Genomic DNA, 17,886 nt, shown 5'->3' with positions numbered 1-17,886 from the left:
TAATGAAATAGTACGTCAAATTAATTGTCAGAACTCAGTATCATAGTATTTATAATGAAAAATCGGTGGGGTATTATATACCAAAGCATTTAAAACGAACGAGCTGTCAGCAACGTGGCCAAGGTGTGTTTCGAAATAATATGAGGAGAATACAAAAAAACGCATCATCTTTTTCGATTAAATAATCAAGCAATCCCTTCAAGGAATAGCAAAAAACCATCGAAAGAAAGTTTTACTTCATTATTACCCATAAAAAGTTTCTCTTTTAAAAGGATTAATTTGCTTTCAGTGGTTGGCAACAAACAGCTTTTATTGCAAATATTTTGAATTTCTCTCTGGTAGACTTATGAGAAATCTATCAATTAAATACCGATACTCACGTTGTTAAGTTCGATGTCTTAACATCTTCCATCAACTCTGCACGTGGTAGCACGTAGTTGTTAAAAAATGAGGAAAAACAATCCACGATTTTTATTATAAAATATTAAAGTGCCCATGAAAACCAGCCCAAAATAAAAACATGGTCCTTCGAGTCGGATAATATAATATGAAAGGGCTTTGATTAGAATAATACAGTTAGAGTTGAAGTGATACCGGCGTTTCCAGTAGTTTTGTGAATGTCGCCCAGGTTGCTGTTTCATTCCACCATTAATTTTAAGTACAATATAGAAGTAGCCATTTTGTGGAGGGTCAGCAGTTTATCACCATCACACTAACCTGTAGGTCAGTTCTATTTTTATATTATCTTGTTCTTGAATCTCTAATTTGTGAGCATGTAGGATGAACTTCTTAAGTTGAAAACAAAAAAAAAGAGAATAATTAAAACTCGCTTCACTAAATTTAAAACTTATTTCCAAACTATTAGTCAAAATGAATCATCTGATGCGATTTGTAAAAGTTTACAAGATAGACTTGAAAAGTTCGAACCGTTTTATCATGAATTGTTAGAAATCCATACGAATATACAAGTACTTTCAGAAAAGGATAACAAAGAGGAAATTCAACAGTTTGAAGACAATTATTTTGAACTAGTTGGTAATATAAAAGCTTTAATATATAACTACTCGGCAGATAATCATAGTTTTCATTCAGAAAACAGGTCAGAAAGAGGTTCTGAAGTAGGTTCAGTGACGGGTAATATTAATAATGTAACTTATAGAGAATCTGTAAAATTACCTCCGGTTCAACTTCCGCGTTTTGATGAACAATATAGCTCTTGGTATAAATTCAGTGATGCCTTTGTAGGTTTGGTAGACAGTAATTTACAATTAACAGGCTAACAAAAGTTCTATTACCTGCGTCAGGCTCTATCAGCAGAAGCCCTCAAAACCATTAAATCTCTTAAAGTTACAGATGCGAATTACAGTATTGCGTGGTCGAAAATGATAGATAGGTATGAAAATGAAAATTTAATAACGCACAATCATAAACAAGAAATTTTTGAGTGTCCAGCAGTAACGAAAGAATCTTCCACCGCGTTGCGAAATTTATACGAACAAATTACAAACAATTTATCCGCTCTTAAAGCACAAGGTGAGGAGGTAATATCATGGGACAGACTTATTATATACATACTTGTATCTAAATTTGACGTCGTTACTAAAAGAGAATAGGAATCTTACAAGATATCATGCATGATATAGAAACTTTCATAAAAAATTAATGTAAAATATTAGAAAAAATTGCGGCTAATAAAAATAATAAACAACATATCAGAAAAATCTCAGCCACATTTGTCACAACCATTTCTAATCAGAAAACTGCTATAAAATGCCATATTTGTCATCAATCGCATTCAATTTATAAATGTAACAATTATTAAATATAAATCTCCAAGAACGCTGGTTAAAAATCAAAGAAAATAAATTATTTACTAATTGTTTGAAACCGAATCACCCGTTCTGGAAAGCAAAAGGATGTTCAAAATGTCATAAACATCATAATTCTTTATTGCATTATGAAAAGCCAAATATTACCGCTGGGGCCACATTTTGTATCAATAGCGACAGCGAATCGTCTAAAAATCCGATCAGTCGAACAGCCGACAGCAAAAACCCTATTCAAAGCATTTTTTGCTATAATGAAAACAAGCCGTGTTCATCTAGTCAAGGAGTCGGTATTATTGAAAATCGACAAATATCTCTAGTCACGAAACGAAAAGTATGTATTATATTTCTAAAGTCTTATTGACGTCAGCTGTAATAAAAATTAAAAATAACAATAACGAATTTATTTTCGGTAGGGCTTTGTTAGACAGTTGCTCTCAAAGTAATTTTATTTCAGAAAAAATGTATCAAAAGTTGGGTATTACACCGAGTAAACAAACAAGTTAAAATTCAAATAAAGTCATGTTATAGGGAATTTCAAGCTCAGTTAGATTGTCTGGTATTACCCAATATTACGGAAAGTTTACCATTAGCATCATTCAACAAAACATTATTAAACATACCGGATTATGTACAGCTGGCAGACCCTAATTTTAATAGAAATTGCGAATTAGACATTTTAATAGGGTCAGATCTTTTCTGTAATTTGTTATGTACGGGACAAATAAACTCAGATCCTACCGATATTAAGAAACACATATTTCGGGTGGATAATTGCGGGAAATTTATTTATTAATACATCTAGTACAAAACTTAACACTGTAGCGTGCTTAAATATAAGTCAAGATATTTAAGCCAACAACTTAAATTTTGGAACATAGAAGAAATGCAGTGTAATCAGTAAAAGTTCTCTTCGGAAGAATATTGCGAAAATTACTTCCGGGAGACTACTCGCAGAGATAAATCTGGTAGGTTCATTGTTGAATTGTTCCATTTAACAAAAAACTAAACACATTAGGAGGTAATTCGAAGGACATGGCGATTACAAGATTTAAGTCATTAGAAAGGAAGTTGAGTAACAATCCCGACATGAAAATGGACTATATTACATTTATGAAAGAGCATGCTGCGTATGGATACATGTCTATAATCACTAACAGTGTAGATAAAAATGCAAATCAAGTATTTTATTTACCCCATCACGCTGTTATTAAAGCATCTAGTTTAACAACTCGGTTGCGCGTAGTTTTCGACGCTTCAGCAAAGTCTGATACCGGAATAAGTTTAAATGAGGCTCAGTTTACGAGACCGATGTTGTAAAACGATTTATTAAATATTATTTTGAGATTTAGAAAATATTATTATGTATTAACCGGCGACATCTCGAAGATGTATTGTCAGGTGTTAATTCATGAAGATGAGCGTAGTTTTCAACGAATATTGTGGCGAGCGGACCCATCGAAAGATATTGACATTTATGAACTCAATACTGTGACATTTGGCAAGGCGGCTTCACCGTACTTAGCTATAAAATGCTTACATTACTTAGCAGAACAACATATTGAATCACATATCGCGGCAAGTAAAGTCATAAAAAATTATTTTTACAACGACGACTTGTTAACCGGGGCAGATTCAAAAGTTGAATTACTCAAAATTCATAAAGAAATCATCAAAATATTGAGTAGTGCGGGTTTTGATCGCAGAAAATGGCTTAGTAACGATTTAAATATATTAGAAAGTATAAACGATGATAATGGCTTAGAAATGAATATCTTACCGTTCGGAGAAAACGAATTAAATAAAACTTTGGGAATTTTATGGAACGCTCAGAATGATCCTATCATGCATTCTGTAAGGGAGAATAACCAGATTTATAATACAAAAAGGTTAATTTTATCAACCATTAGTCAAATATTTGATCCTTGGGATTATTAAGGCCATTTATAATTAGAGCCAAAATATTGATGCAGAAGATGTGATCAATGAATATTTCTTGGATCACGATCATTCCACATAATTTACAAACAAAGTGGAATGAATTTAAAACCGATCTAGCATTTTTGAAAAATCTAAAGGTATATAGACTAGGTATAGTATAGAATTACATGTTTTTTGTGATGCATCCGAGAAGGCTTACGGTGCGTGTACGTTTCTTCGATGTGTAAGTACGAACGAAGATAAAGAGTAATCTTCTCTGTGCAAAATCGTGCCTTGTTAGCTGCTGGACTTTCACACACGATCACTGACGCTTTAAATTCAAATATAAATAAAACCTATTATTACTCCGATTCAACGATAGCAATCGCTTGGATAAAAGGTGAACCACATCGGTGGAAAACATTTGTGTCCAATCAGACTAGTGAAATACAGACTTTAAGCGACAAATCAAAGTGGTATCACATAAAGTCTAATGAATAGCCTAATACCTAGTACTTTATGGTGGCACGGTCCATCCTGGTTTTTCACTGATTTCTCGGAGTGGAATTTGTCTGAATGTTTTGACACTTTCACTAAGATTTTAAGTAATAAAATAATAACTATTTCCCAAAATTGAATAAGTTTTCCAGCTTCATGAAAACGCTCAGAGTAACGGCCTATATAATGAGGTTTTGTGACAATCCTAAAGCAAAATTCAGAAATAGTCCATGTGTAGAGAAAACTATAATTTTACAACCTAATGAATTAAAAACGCAGAAAATTTTGTGATAAAGGAAATACAAAAGTTTCAATAATACTCCCTTACCAAAACAAAGTTCAATTCTCTCTTTAAATCCGTTCCTAAAGGATGATATTATACGGGTAGATGGGCGTCTATCTATCTGTGTCTTTTCATATGTATGAGCAAAAAGGCCATACATTTAGATCTCGTCACTGATCTAACTTCAGAAGCCTTTATGGCTGTACTTGAACGATTTATTAGCCGGAGAGGGCAACCTGTAAACATGTATTCCGATAATGGAACAAATTTTATCGGTTCTAGTAGAGAGCTTTCGAATTTGTATAAATTTATCGAGCAACATAAAGAGGACATAGCTAATAATAACAGTTCGCTTCATATAGCTTGGCATTTTATTCCTGCCAGAGCTCTCAATTTTGGCGGCATATGGGAGGCTGGGATAAATGCCGTAAAATCGCATTTATAAAAGGTTATTGGCACCAATCATTTAACTTTCGAAGATTATCTTACCGTTCTTATTCAAATAGAGGGTGTCTTAAACTCCCGACCTTTATCCCCTCTTACTTAAAGATTTTACACCCTTTAACCCGGAGCATTTCTTGATTGGCAGTGCCAGAATTATCCCTTCAAGATGTACCGATGAACAGACCGAAGAGATTCCAGCATCTGCAGTCTACAGTTCAGCATTACTGAATCCGTTGGCAAAAAGAATATTTGTCATAATTACATCACCGCCTTAAATGGAAAACCAAAGGATCTGAACTTTTAACCGTTGGTTCCTTAGTCCTGGTCCAGGGAGAAAATCATAGTTTCGTGTACTAGACTTAAAAACAAAGTGTGGTGAAATTAAACGTCCAGTTCATAAAATAGGTGTCTTACCTTTGAATGATTGACATTTTTGTTATAAAATTTATTGAAAGATATTTATTTTATACATTTAATATTATGATTATTCATTTATTTTTATGTTTTATGTTTTTTGCAAGAACTTGGTTCTTGCAAGACCGGCGGAATGTTAAGTTCCATGTCTTTATTATTAAAAGTTTTGTATATGCGGCAACATTGTTGTATAGTTCTAGCTGTAGCGGTAGGGAAGCCAGTCTTCCATCAGCTCTGCACGTGGTTGTTAATAAATGAGAAAATATAGTTCACGATTTTTATTATAAAAAATTAAAGTGCCCACGAAAACCAGCCATAATAAAAACACACGTTGTAGAATACTTTAGTTTGAAATGATATATTTTCACTTATCATCTTCTATAAATGTCCACCGCTATCCTTATAAAGCTCCATGCGTACTTTCCATTCATTGAAACGGTGCTGGAAGGCTTCTTCTGTCAGCAATCGCATGTATATTTAATCCACAGTTAGATAGTATCGAATACTGAATACACTTTTCACGCTACCACTATCCCAACACTCACAATTACACTGTCTGACGCGCGCTTCGATAACCAAGTTATCGGCTTCATGTGCGCCACCAAGATAAATCCTGGGTTTCACAGATATAATGTGCATAATGTAAGTGATTGTTATTTTTGTTTGATTCTAACAAAAGGCGTCACAACTAAGTCCATACACACTTACACACAGTCCATACAGAACTTAAATTTGTCAGCCTACAGACCAACCCTACACAGTTCCGAACTGCCTGTGCCAAAGCCTCTAAATCAAGTAGAAAGTCAAGTCTGTTTCTAGTTTGTTCTTAGTCAACCCGATAAGGTATCTCAAGAGAGTGACCCAAGTTATAAACCGTCAACTTTAAAAGAACCTCATTTATTGATACAAAGTGATTTAAACGATTTAGTACGTGATTTTAGTTTATTTAAAAAACAAACTGAGCTTTTGGTTAGGAAATTTCTGATTTCCGACATAGTGACGATAAAATGAAACCTTCGTTTTCTAAAACAGATGATTTAGTCAATCGTGATAACATCGTAATGAATTAATTGAATTTTAGATATGATACAAATCCCTGGCAATACAACAAATGTCCTTTAGTGCCGGTTGCCTATGGTTCTGATATAAATGAGACTTACGAGAACATGAAGTTCTTGAAAAAATTGATTAGAGTGAACATGTTTGGAAAATTTATGGAAATTTCAAAGTCACTGCTCTTTTGCTTGGATCACAGCTTGGTAACACAAAATATTGCTGTTCCATTTGCGAATGGGCAGCAGAGACATAAAAATTCATTTACTCCAAGGTAAAAGAATTTAAAAAATTATCTTATAGTGAACCCTGACGACCACCAATGCATATAAAGCTCCACCTGATGAAAATTTTTGTAAAAGCTATGCCTAAATCCCTATGGCAGTACATTCTTATACCTGAAAGAGAAATTTCTCAAAATCTGCGAAGCAAAAATTAAAAAGGGAATATTTATTGGTCCAAAAGTTACAATCACTTAATTATTGAGCTTATAATTTCATACTGAGATTTGGGATGTAATATATCTCCAAAAATACATATCTTGCACTCTCATCTGGATTACTTCCCCGAGAATTTGAGTGCTGTATGTCAGGAACAAGGCGCTATCAAGAGAAAAAAGTCTAGCTAGCAGATTACTGTTGGGAGAGTTAATGTGTAAATTTTTCCGTTATTGTTTGGTGACCATAGTACATTTTGTTGACCAGTGTTATAGAAGAGGTTGAAAATCATCCAAAAGGAAATGAAACACTTAATATAAATACGACGTAATATCTGATGGTCTAATCTCATTAGAAAAGCCATCTAGTTGCTCAGTTTGATATCAATAAATTGAATTAGTTTATGTTATTATGATGCATCGAAAACATATCGAGTTATCAGATGGAAGGAGTCAATCTGTTTTCGTTGAAAAGATGAAAATTATCATAGAATTGTATGAAATTTCGAAATAAGTTTACGGGACTGATTTGCATAATCTACAAAATTTTCGGGAGGTTTTAAATGTTTTGAAAAGGGAGTAAAGCGGTTAACACACAGAAAAACATTCTACGTCATAAACGGATTCTAGTGTAACCAGATTTATTTTCATTCTCCTGTAGAATCCTAGATCCTTATTTATTTTCAAAGAGCACCCAGTAGATGTGGTCCAGAGAAGAATGGTTTCCTCCAAATAAATTTTAGGTCCTAATATTACATACACCCAAATGACCAACCAGTGACTTCAAACTTCAGGAGTTTTATATATGGTGATTATCTTGATTTAGTCACACACTGCAGAGGCTTTGGATTAATTGACTCGGATAGCAAACCCACTATCATCAAATCTTCCGCAATAGCATCATGTTACTTCACCGAAGTGTATGGCTTGTTTGGTATAGATCGACTGATGCCCAACCGGTGGATGTAGCTCTTATTAATATGTACGAAATAATAATAGCAAGTCTCGAATCCACTACGATTGAATGACTTCATCATCACATCGAATTAGTACTAAGATATGTTAAAAGAGAAATAACACCGAATAAGGAAAAAAAGACAGTGAAATAAGAAAACACTCATTCGTTATATGGAAACGAACCTCACATATAAAGCCACTGCAATTCAGTTAGAGCTTCCTAAAATCATCAAAATGATAACTAGCTAAGGGCTTCCTTCCTAACAATTATAAAATACCATCTGAAACTCTGCCACTAAGACATGATGGTGCATGGATGACGTGCAAGTTTCTAAATAGGTTGAAACTAGGTTTGTATATCCAGGGCTACGATGGTATACTAGAAAATATAAAATGTGACTGCAGAAGATCATAATGCACTTAGTCCAGTGTGGTATGTGTCCAGCCACCTTACAATACTTATCATCAAGCCTCAGAGAATTCGCTAGTGGTGTTGAAATTACCATAAAATTATATATAATTTAATTATTTCTAACAGTACAAATATGTCAATTTTTTCCGAGGGAATTAAGAGAAATAGCCCTTCCTGGTACAATTGAATAAACGGGTATTTGCTATTACAAATTAATAGAAACAAAGAAACATATAAAAAAAGTGTGGTAAATGTGTTTCAAAATTTCAAATAAATTTCTATCTATAATTTTCAATTAGATTTAGTGTGTAATAAGGTGTAGATCAGTCCAAACAAGCTTCTCCATTTTTTTTCAATTAATTGATATTTTTTAGAGCAGTATATTTGTTATAAATTATTATTTTTATTTTGAAATCAGATAGCACCTGCTATTTTTATTTCGATATGGCAACGCCGATTTCACCTATGAGGAAGATAAGTAGGTGCACAACTTAAAAATAAAGGGTTACTGACCTGAAAATCTTGCTAGGAATCGGTGGAAGTCGGTGGCGAGGGCTTGCGCCAGACACCGAAATACCAGGGGAAGGGGGAAGCGCCACCCCCACCCCTGCGAAGACCACATCACGTGCGCCACTGCAACATAAAAAAAACAGTTAAATTATTTCCCAAGCTCATTAAATGTGTAACAGATAATAACAAAGTGTGACGAGTATGTCGATGGGGGTTATTTATGTCAAACTGGGGTAGTTACTAACCTACTTCATGGATATTTGATACATTGCTGTAATAATATTATTTTGTGATTTGTAGTTTCGAGTACAGTTTTAATGATATTATAGTCAAAATTTTTTTATGCGAATCATTTATTTAAAAAAATAATTTTATGATAGTGATATTATTTATGAAGCAATTTTTTTTATTGTTCATTGTAAATGTCATTATATGTCTGAATATTTTGAAATTTTCGAAATAGTCTTTTTTCCTGTATTAAAAAATATAGTATATTTTATATCAGTTTTTGGGATGTGAGCGCAATTTTTTCTGTGGAATTCATATGTACAGTAATATTACAAAATATAAAAACATGGTACATGTAAATCAGCATGTTTATAATTGCAATATTGGACACAAAGAGAGTAGTAGATTTATAAACCATCGACTTTTCTAAAGCTAGTGTAAGATTTCAAATCTGAGTTGATATGGAGACGTGAAACAAATTATAGTACAGGTAAAATAGATTTAAACCTGAAATTAAATTGGGCGCTTCTGATGTTCTAGATTCTCAGAGGTTTTCGATTACTGCATAATTTTCGACTTGGTAAATTTTCGAAAATCTTGCGAGATGAAGAGGTATATTGGCCACATAAGCACTTGAAGTTTCAATGGATATATTTCATCACTCACCATATAAACAAGCAAATCCATCGAGAGATTTGTCGTTCGAGTTATTATCAATATTTTCATATATATATAACACACATGAACTACTTATTGGATTCAAATAAACTAACTTTCAAAAAACGCGGTTGTGAACATTATCTTCGTTCTCGGTTGATTATTTCAATATTCAGACTTCTCAATAGTTTCTCTTTCACAAAAATATGGGTTGAGCTCTATGGTTTAGTTTGGCTCCGGCAATTTTTTTCGAATTCTACGTAGTTTTCGAGTTATTCGCGATTCAAAATATTTTTGAGCTTTAAAACCCATTTTATAATGCAAATTTTGAGGTTAGGAGAAACATGAAACCTTTTTTGTACAAAATGTAGTGCTCTACATTTTTTCCCAGCAGTTTGTGCCGATATCCTTATAGTTTTCGAGTAACCGCAATTCAAAATATTTTTGAACACATGAACCCGTTTTACGGTGTAAATTTTGAGGTTAGGAAAAATGCTCAAAGACCAATCAATAGAAAATTTGGTGTTATACATTTTTTGCTCTAGCACTTTTTTTGAATTCCTCGTAGTTTTCGAGTTATTCGCTATTCCAAATATTTTTGAGTATATAAACCAGTTTTAAGGTGAAAATTTTGAGGTTAGGAACAAATACCTGAAATTTTTTTCGAATTTTTCTGAGTTTTAAGTCCCAAAATTTCGAAAATCCGCGCACGTAATTTTGTTAAGAGTTGCTATACTTATTCAATCTCCCAAAAATTAAACTTATCAAGAATAATAATAATAAAGGTCAGAATAAAGAAAGGTAATTATTCAACTATCCATATATCTGATCTGGTTAAGTGTGTAGAGCTATTCTGCATATTTTGATAATCTAAATAAAACGCCATTAGAAATCAAAGGGGGGCAGTAATGTCGCTTTCTTAAATTAAATTCAAACAAATAAAATTTCAATTTTATTCTCAGTCAATAGAGTAATCATTTCCGTTTTCAACATTTTGCTATATCTAGTGGCATGGCATTTTATATAATTATCAGCCAAATGTTTTGCTACTAAGAAAATGTTGTAGCGATGGCATTGTCGTGTTGCAGAATAAGACCTGTCACATTGAAAATGGTCGTAAACTGTTTGAAAATTTTATTCGATCCAATTCCCAGTACGTCGTGGTGTCGTGGTTATTAATTTGGAGTGAGCCACTGCCTTTTGCGTTTTGATTTATCATATAGCTACTTTTCGTCACCAGTCATCAAGCGATCAAAAAACAGTTCTGTATAATACCGTTGAAGCAAAGCAATACATCACATGTGATGGACCAGTTGACTTTGTGGGGGCACAAACACCTGCTCAGCTTATTTCTCCGATATTGTTGTTGTTTAACCGATGTTGGTTAAAGGTTTCGGGGATTCTTCTGTTGTCTGACATATATCTGCTGCTCTTAGTATATCGTTATCACAAGATGTTGGTCTTCCTGATCGACCAGAAAGATTAAAATTAGCTGATTTGAACTAAGAGTACCAACATTTACGAATTTATAAATATTGGTTGCAACTGTTGCGTTACTACCCTTCCATTCAAGTGAACTAGTCACATTAATCTTATTTTTTTACAAATGACAATCAAATATCGACATGTGCAGATACATTATTTTTCGGTCTTCCTAAAATTAGTTGATGATTCGATATAAAATACTAAAAATATATGATACAGAAAAATGGCTGGAATTGATATGAAAAATGATCCACAAAGTGATCAAGTATCATCTTCAGTAATTTCTGGAGGATAGTAAGTTTTTAAGGATGCGATTTAAGAGCTTCAAGGATTATGTTTAAATTCAACATCATTAGATATCTGCCTGGTAGGTATTTAAGAATTTTCGTGAACAAATAGTAGTACTTTAGTTTGAAAAATCTCTTTTAGAAATCGCAAAAATAGTTAATTGATAATTTACATGATCTCTGTCTATAATTGAAGGATTCCGAACGAGCAAGACACTTATAGGAATTTCTTCAAGAGAATATTCTCTGCTTCTAGGGTTTCCAGATCGTTAACAGGTGCAAAAATGTGGATTCAAAACTTCCAAACCAAATGCAAACATGTTTCTTTCCTATTCCTATATTTGTTTCTCTTGAGTCTTTCTGCTGGCTTCATAACTTTCCATCCTACCAGTTAAAAATTATTGCTGTAGAAAATGTTAAATCGTAAATTATTTTCGTGAAATTATCGGTTTTTTCATCCAACTCTATACAAAATTTAGTTTTAATATATATTAATTGAACAAAATAGATTGGATCCCATAAAAAAATGTACTGATGCATTCTACTTCGTCATAGTTGGTATAAGCTTTAAAAATTCCACCACAGTGCCTCCATCACGTATGTTCCCTAGTTCAAAGAAAATAACGAATGGAGACTTTCGGTGTCCTAGATATGGTTTTATGAAAAAAATTGATACAATCTGCGAAAATTCAATGCCCCTTAACACCCACGACGTCCCCAGACGGAGGCTTGCTCCATTCTTCTTACACCTTCAGCTTGTTCCACAACTTCCTCCATTTCTGCCAATCTATAGCCATTTGGTGCAAGTTCCTCTTTCTTATTTTTCTAAATATTTTTTATTAACTGATTTGTTCTTCTTTTGTATTTTCTGTTCCTCAATAGAACGCAAAATTTTACTTTCTATTCTCAACATCCTTTCTCATAATAATACTCATCGTAACTGCACCATAAGTCATGATGGGCCTTATTGTTGTTCTACATATTTCAAATTTTTTGGTTTTATTTCTTTGCTTTCTTCATACAACTAACTACAAACTGTAAAATAATATTACATTAGGTATAAATGCGAAATGCAATTTAATAAAAACCATTGAAGGCGTTCTCAATCAAAAAGTTAATCAACAAATTGAATGAAATCACTGAAGAATTACCAATTATAGCTTAACATGAGTACGAGTATGTAATAAGCAGTAATTAAAACAAGTTGTTAACTGTAGACAATCTATACCAACCATAAACGCTCAAAAGAAAAAAATATTTTATATAAAATAATGATAGTATCAAGATTTCGAGAAATTTCCAGAGCGGGTTTTGATGGGATATCACAAATCTACAAAAAAAATCCTATCTCGTTTAATGAAGGTATTTAAGAATATTATACGTTGTTTATAACGAGTGATTTTTTTGCTGGTATCTTTTTGACAACAGATCAACACCTGAATCGTGTCTTGTGTCATCGTCAAATTTGTTCAGTTTGGTCTATAATTTAAACACGAATCGACTTACGAACGAACAACGCTTGTAAATTATTGAATTTTACTATAAAATTTCATGCTCGGTTAAGATAATGCATCGCGCACTTCTTCCAATTTATAGGCATTTTGTTCGGCCTACTGAGGAAGCTTGTGACTAAATTTCAAACCCAGTTTACACTATTGGACATTAAACCACTAACACGAGGAAGAAAGATAATATTACGGCTGTATCCGATAGTATTACTGGTGACCGTGAAATGTCGATTCGCCGCCGTTCGCACCAATTGGGCCTCTGTTACTTCACTGCGTGGAAAATTTTGCCAGAGGGTTTGGGTGTAAAACCTTATAAGATACGGCTGGAGCAAGAATTGAAGCCACACGATCTCCCACAACGTCTAACATTTACTGAATGGGCCCTGGCAAAGTTGGAGGGAGATCCACTTTTTTATAGAAAAATTATGTTCAGCGACCAAGTTCATTTCTGGTTTAATGGATACGTCAACGGCAAAATTACCGCATCTAGAGTGAAGACCTGCTAGAAACATTGCAAGAGCTACCAATGCATCCCAAAAAAGTCACTGTTTGCTGTGGATAATGGGCCGGTGGCATCATCAGGCCGTATTTCTTCAAAAGCGACGATGGTCGGAACGTTACTGTGAATGGCGAGCGCTCCCGTGTGTTGATTAACGATATTTTTTGGCAAAATGGAAGAATTAGACATGCCTGACATGTGATTTCAACAAGACGGTGCCGCATGCCACGGCATGCCAAACAATGGCCGCCTTCGGTGACCACTTCATCTCATTTTTAGGGCCCGTCAATTGGCTGTCTAGACCGTGTGATTTAACGCCTCTGGACTATTTCTTGTGGGGCCATGTTAAGGCTAATGTCTACAGGGATAAACTAGCAACGATTGACGCACTGGAAGCCAATATTGAAGCATTTATTCGTGAAATACCGGCCGATATGTTGGAGAGAGTGTGCTAAAATTGGACCTTGCGCATGGGTTATCTAAGCGGAGCCGCGGCCAACATTTGCAGACATTAAATTATACTGAATGTTCGATTCCAATTTTTTGAAATTTTTTGTGGTTTTTTTCAAAATAAAATCCTATACCTCCTAAAAATCCCTGATTAGTAAGTAAATAAATAAAACTGTGAAGCAGTTAAAGTCGTATAGATGGAAGTTTTTCATCACGTGTCTCAATCTACGATTTATCGAACACACATTTCCTGCATACTATCTCATTCTATCAATAAATAACAAACATGATAACCGATCTACTGTCTTCTTCACAAGACCATCTACAAGACATACGTAATAGTTTCTTAAATTGACGATAGTAATCGTAAAACGAGACAACGATATAATAGACGTTAAAGTTGACGTAAGCTTTGCTAACTGAGTTGTTTTTAGGGAATTATTGGTTTGAACGTGTATTTATTGTTACAATCAGTTTATTAAACAACTGATTTGACTTTTTATTCGATTTTACATCGGTAAGTACGAATATAATACATCATCAACTTTTGACATTTCATAATACCTAAAATGCCGTAAGACGGGAAGATTACAATGCTTATGTTAGTGGTAAATAGTGTTTATTATTTCGTACAATGGGTAAATCTCTGCATAATTTTCAAAATTGCGTCTGATTATATTTGTAACGGTATATTAATCAACAAGTAATTTCAGAAAATGGCTGTAAAACAGCAAATTCATGAGCACACACAAGTTTTGATTGAATATTTTGAGATGGAAAAAAAAACAATGGCGGACCTTTTGAATCTCTTTCATCTGTTCAGTTGATATTATTTGGAAATTAACATCTATTTAAGGATATATCTATTTTTATTATACAGGGTATTTCTATATTCGACCAACAACGCCCTACCACAGAGAGATATCAATAAATTATTCATTTTGATATAGGAATACGAACCCTTACGGGCCTTGGTTGCCTCAGCAACAAAAATAACAGAGACTGTTTCAAGGGGAACAAATGTACACTACAAATTCCACAATGAGGTACCGGAGAGTTTACAATACGATGTACGAGTAGAGAGACCAGAAAAATTAACAAATTTCATGTTTGATGTCATGTCCTCAACCTTAAGGAAAGTGCAATGTTATTCATCTAATTGTAGTACTCTAAGAGAGATTAGTTTGAATGTTGTGTCATTTTTATTTCTAATAAAATAATTTGACGTATTTTTTATGTTATCTCGTATGTATGTATAATTAAACACAAATTTCGTTCGCGAAACTTAATATGGTATGTTGTCGTTAGTATTGTTTTAGACCATCAAATATTGTTTTATACTCATGAATATGTCGATGGCTCTAAACTTTTGGTCAAACGATCTTTCAGGATTTTTCGTTTTACATCAATATAACTGTGACGTTATTTAATCGCCAGGCAATAGATAGTTTCCTTAATGAGATCTTTAAACTGTCAATAAAAATAATTATTAAAACTAATATGGATTTTCGGAGGAGTTCGCTAATTATAATTTTTTGCATCAATCTAATACCCACGAGTGTCCTTGCTATATCTATTTTTTTAGGTTTGATTGCTTTATAAATTCTCTAAATATAACATATTTAGAAACCGTATACCTCACATTATATCACAAATTGATGAATTGTTATTAACATCCGCTTGTTGCAGTGTTTGGAAATAATTTAGATATTTTTATATTGTAAAGCTATAATATAAACGTAAATATTGGTATACGGTGAATGGCTAAACTTTGGAATATAATGATTCTATCGGAAGAGGAAGAATTTTTACGTTTTTAGAATGGCCATGTTCTACTCCACATTTCGAAGATTACATAGTGGTGACATGATAGTTGATTCTTTAAATAGAATTGGATCTCAATTGTAAGTGATGTTAAATCTCTATTCTAAATATTTCATTGAATCTTTTATAGAATTAATTAAAAAGAGGTCTTCGTATTTGACAAAAGATTTATAGCTATTTTTTAGAGTAGTACTAAAACAAATCGTAAAACTTAAGTGGGAGAACCAGTGGTTATGGTACGATTTCACTTCAGAAGATCCCAACAATATAATTAATAGATTTTGAAATTGTTTAAATGATATATATATCGCAGGTATATTGTGACATTACAATCTCACTAGTGATAATTCAATTGTGCAATACCTATTTAAAAATGGCCGCTGTGAGGGTAATCAATTGCTTTTGCTTTAATTCCATTTAGTACCTGTAAGCATTGGACAAAAACAATGGTCTAAAGAAAAATTTTACACAACATTTTATAAATTTATAGAGGTTATTACGTTATCGAGGTTTAAGTTATCAAGGTTCTACTGTAGTGTGAAAAGCTAGTATATTGGAAACTTTTGAAAATGAGCAGGATTATGACCAGAGCTGTTTTTATCAAAATAGAAAACTTAATAGAGTTGGAAAGGGCTCTCACTGAAGCAAGCCAAAATAAGAATATATACAATAACAATTGGCATAATATGTAACAAAACTAACTGCAAATAGCAACCTCCTTAGAAATCTTGTGGGAAGTAAATAGTGAGTCCTAAAAGTCCTAAGTTTAATACATGCAATATCAGTTTTTAGCAAATAAATTTCAAAATTAATTGTTAAACGATTATATAGAGGAGCGGGAGGCTAGTTGTAACAATTTGTCGCTTCTTGGCTATGAAAGCTTACTTGTTTCGTATTTATGAAATCTAGCAGTACGGTTCCAATTAACAACTATTCAACTATCGATCCCAAATAAACTTTTGATCAAACCTGTAACGATTTTTGGTAGAAACGGTTTAAAAAAAAACTGACGAGTGTTACACCTTAGCCCGTGATTGGGACTAGTTGTAACAGGCTTGGGGCAAATTATAACATTAGGAATTGAAAACCAGTTTTATATTTTATAAAGATTTATTTGGCATATTTAGCATAAGAAACTTTAAAACGCTGAAACAGACTTAGACACTTTAAGTCAATTTTTTAATCTAAAAGAAAATATTCAAAAATAAACAAAAAATATGGCATTTTGGGGTTTCAGATTCCAAATCAGAGTTCAAAACTTTCTTTTTTACTTTTTCTATTCCTTGTCTTTTAGCTATTTTTATCTTATCTGTTTCCTCTCGATCTTTTGCCTTTTCCTTCACCCTTCTTAGTCTCTTGTGTTTTCTTTGACTTATTTAACTTTTTTCGTGTTCTTTTTGTAACTCGTGTTTCTGGCGTGTCTGTGAGACCACAGCTTTGTCTTTTACGTTGAGGGCGGTTAGTGAATTTTCGTGGTGGAGCTTTCGGGTAAGGCCTTATTTTAGATGGAGAGAAATCATTTTGCTTTTGAATACCAGAAGGTCCAGGAGTTGGCCAAAAGTTCGATGGACCCCCAGGTAAAGGTGTAGTTTCTGGATTACAATTTTCCATGGAACTTATGATTTCACTGACACTTATATCTAAGGAGCAATTACCAAATGAATCTATATTAGGAAGATTTGTTGTCAAGCTGGAGGCAGTAATGTTTCAGATTCTTTGCTTGCAAGATTTGGCTGATCCGTAACATAAGATAGAGCAAAATCTGAATCTTTAAAAATATCTGCATTTAGAGGCCGTGGCTTTATAACCATTCATAATATTAGAATAATTCATTGCTAATGGCAAAGAATTCCTAACGATCCCAGGAATGTCGTATGTGGTCATCGTTTTCCCTGGATTGTTATGTATCCACGCTGTCTGTGTTCAATTTAAGTAATTCTTGAATGGGCCATAAACTCCAAAATCCAACGGCTGCAGATTATGTGAACAGTGGCAGGGGGGAAACGATAGCATGATAACATGACTTTCTTTTGCTTTTTTCCCCACTGAGATGTTTACGTGTGAATGATGATTATCGAGTAATCGGAGGACAGGTTCTTGCTCCGACGAATTGACAAACTTGATGAAATGATCCAGATATAAAATAAATTCTTACCATAGAACTTATAAGTAACAAGTTACAGCTTGCTCAGTAA

The 17,886-nt window shown here is 33.3% G+C and overlaps 1 protein-coding gene across 4 annotated transcripts in view; it reads right to left on the bottom strand.

Annotated features, from left to right (window-relative positions):
* LOC130903447 (uncharacterized) overlaps positions 1 to 17,886 on the bottom strand; it is a 480,490-nt gene that overhangs the window by 208,046 nt on the left and 254,558 nt on the right. For all 4 annotated transcript variants that reach the window (XM_057815547.1, XM_057815548.1, XM_057815549.1 and 1 more), the window contains one exon: positions 8,757 to 8,876. In XM_057815547.1, coding sequence (XP_057671530.1) covers positions 8,757 to 8,865 — 109 coding nt within the window. In that variant the 5' untranslated portion in view covers positions 8,866 to 8,876. The remainder of the gene's footprint in view (positions 1 to 8,756; positions 8,877 to 17,886) is intronic.

This window comes from Diorhabda carinulata, chromosome 2, assembly GCF_026250575.1.
Source record: "Diorhabda carinulata isolate Delta chromosome 2, icDioCari1.1, whole genome shotgun sequence".
NCBI lineage: Eukaryota > Metazoa > Arthropoda > Insecta > Coleoptera > Chrysomelidae > Diorhabda > Diorhabda carinulata.
The sequence above is the reverse complement of the archived record's forward strand: the minus strand, read 5'-3'. Positions and strand labels throughout refer to the sequence as shown.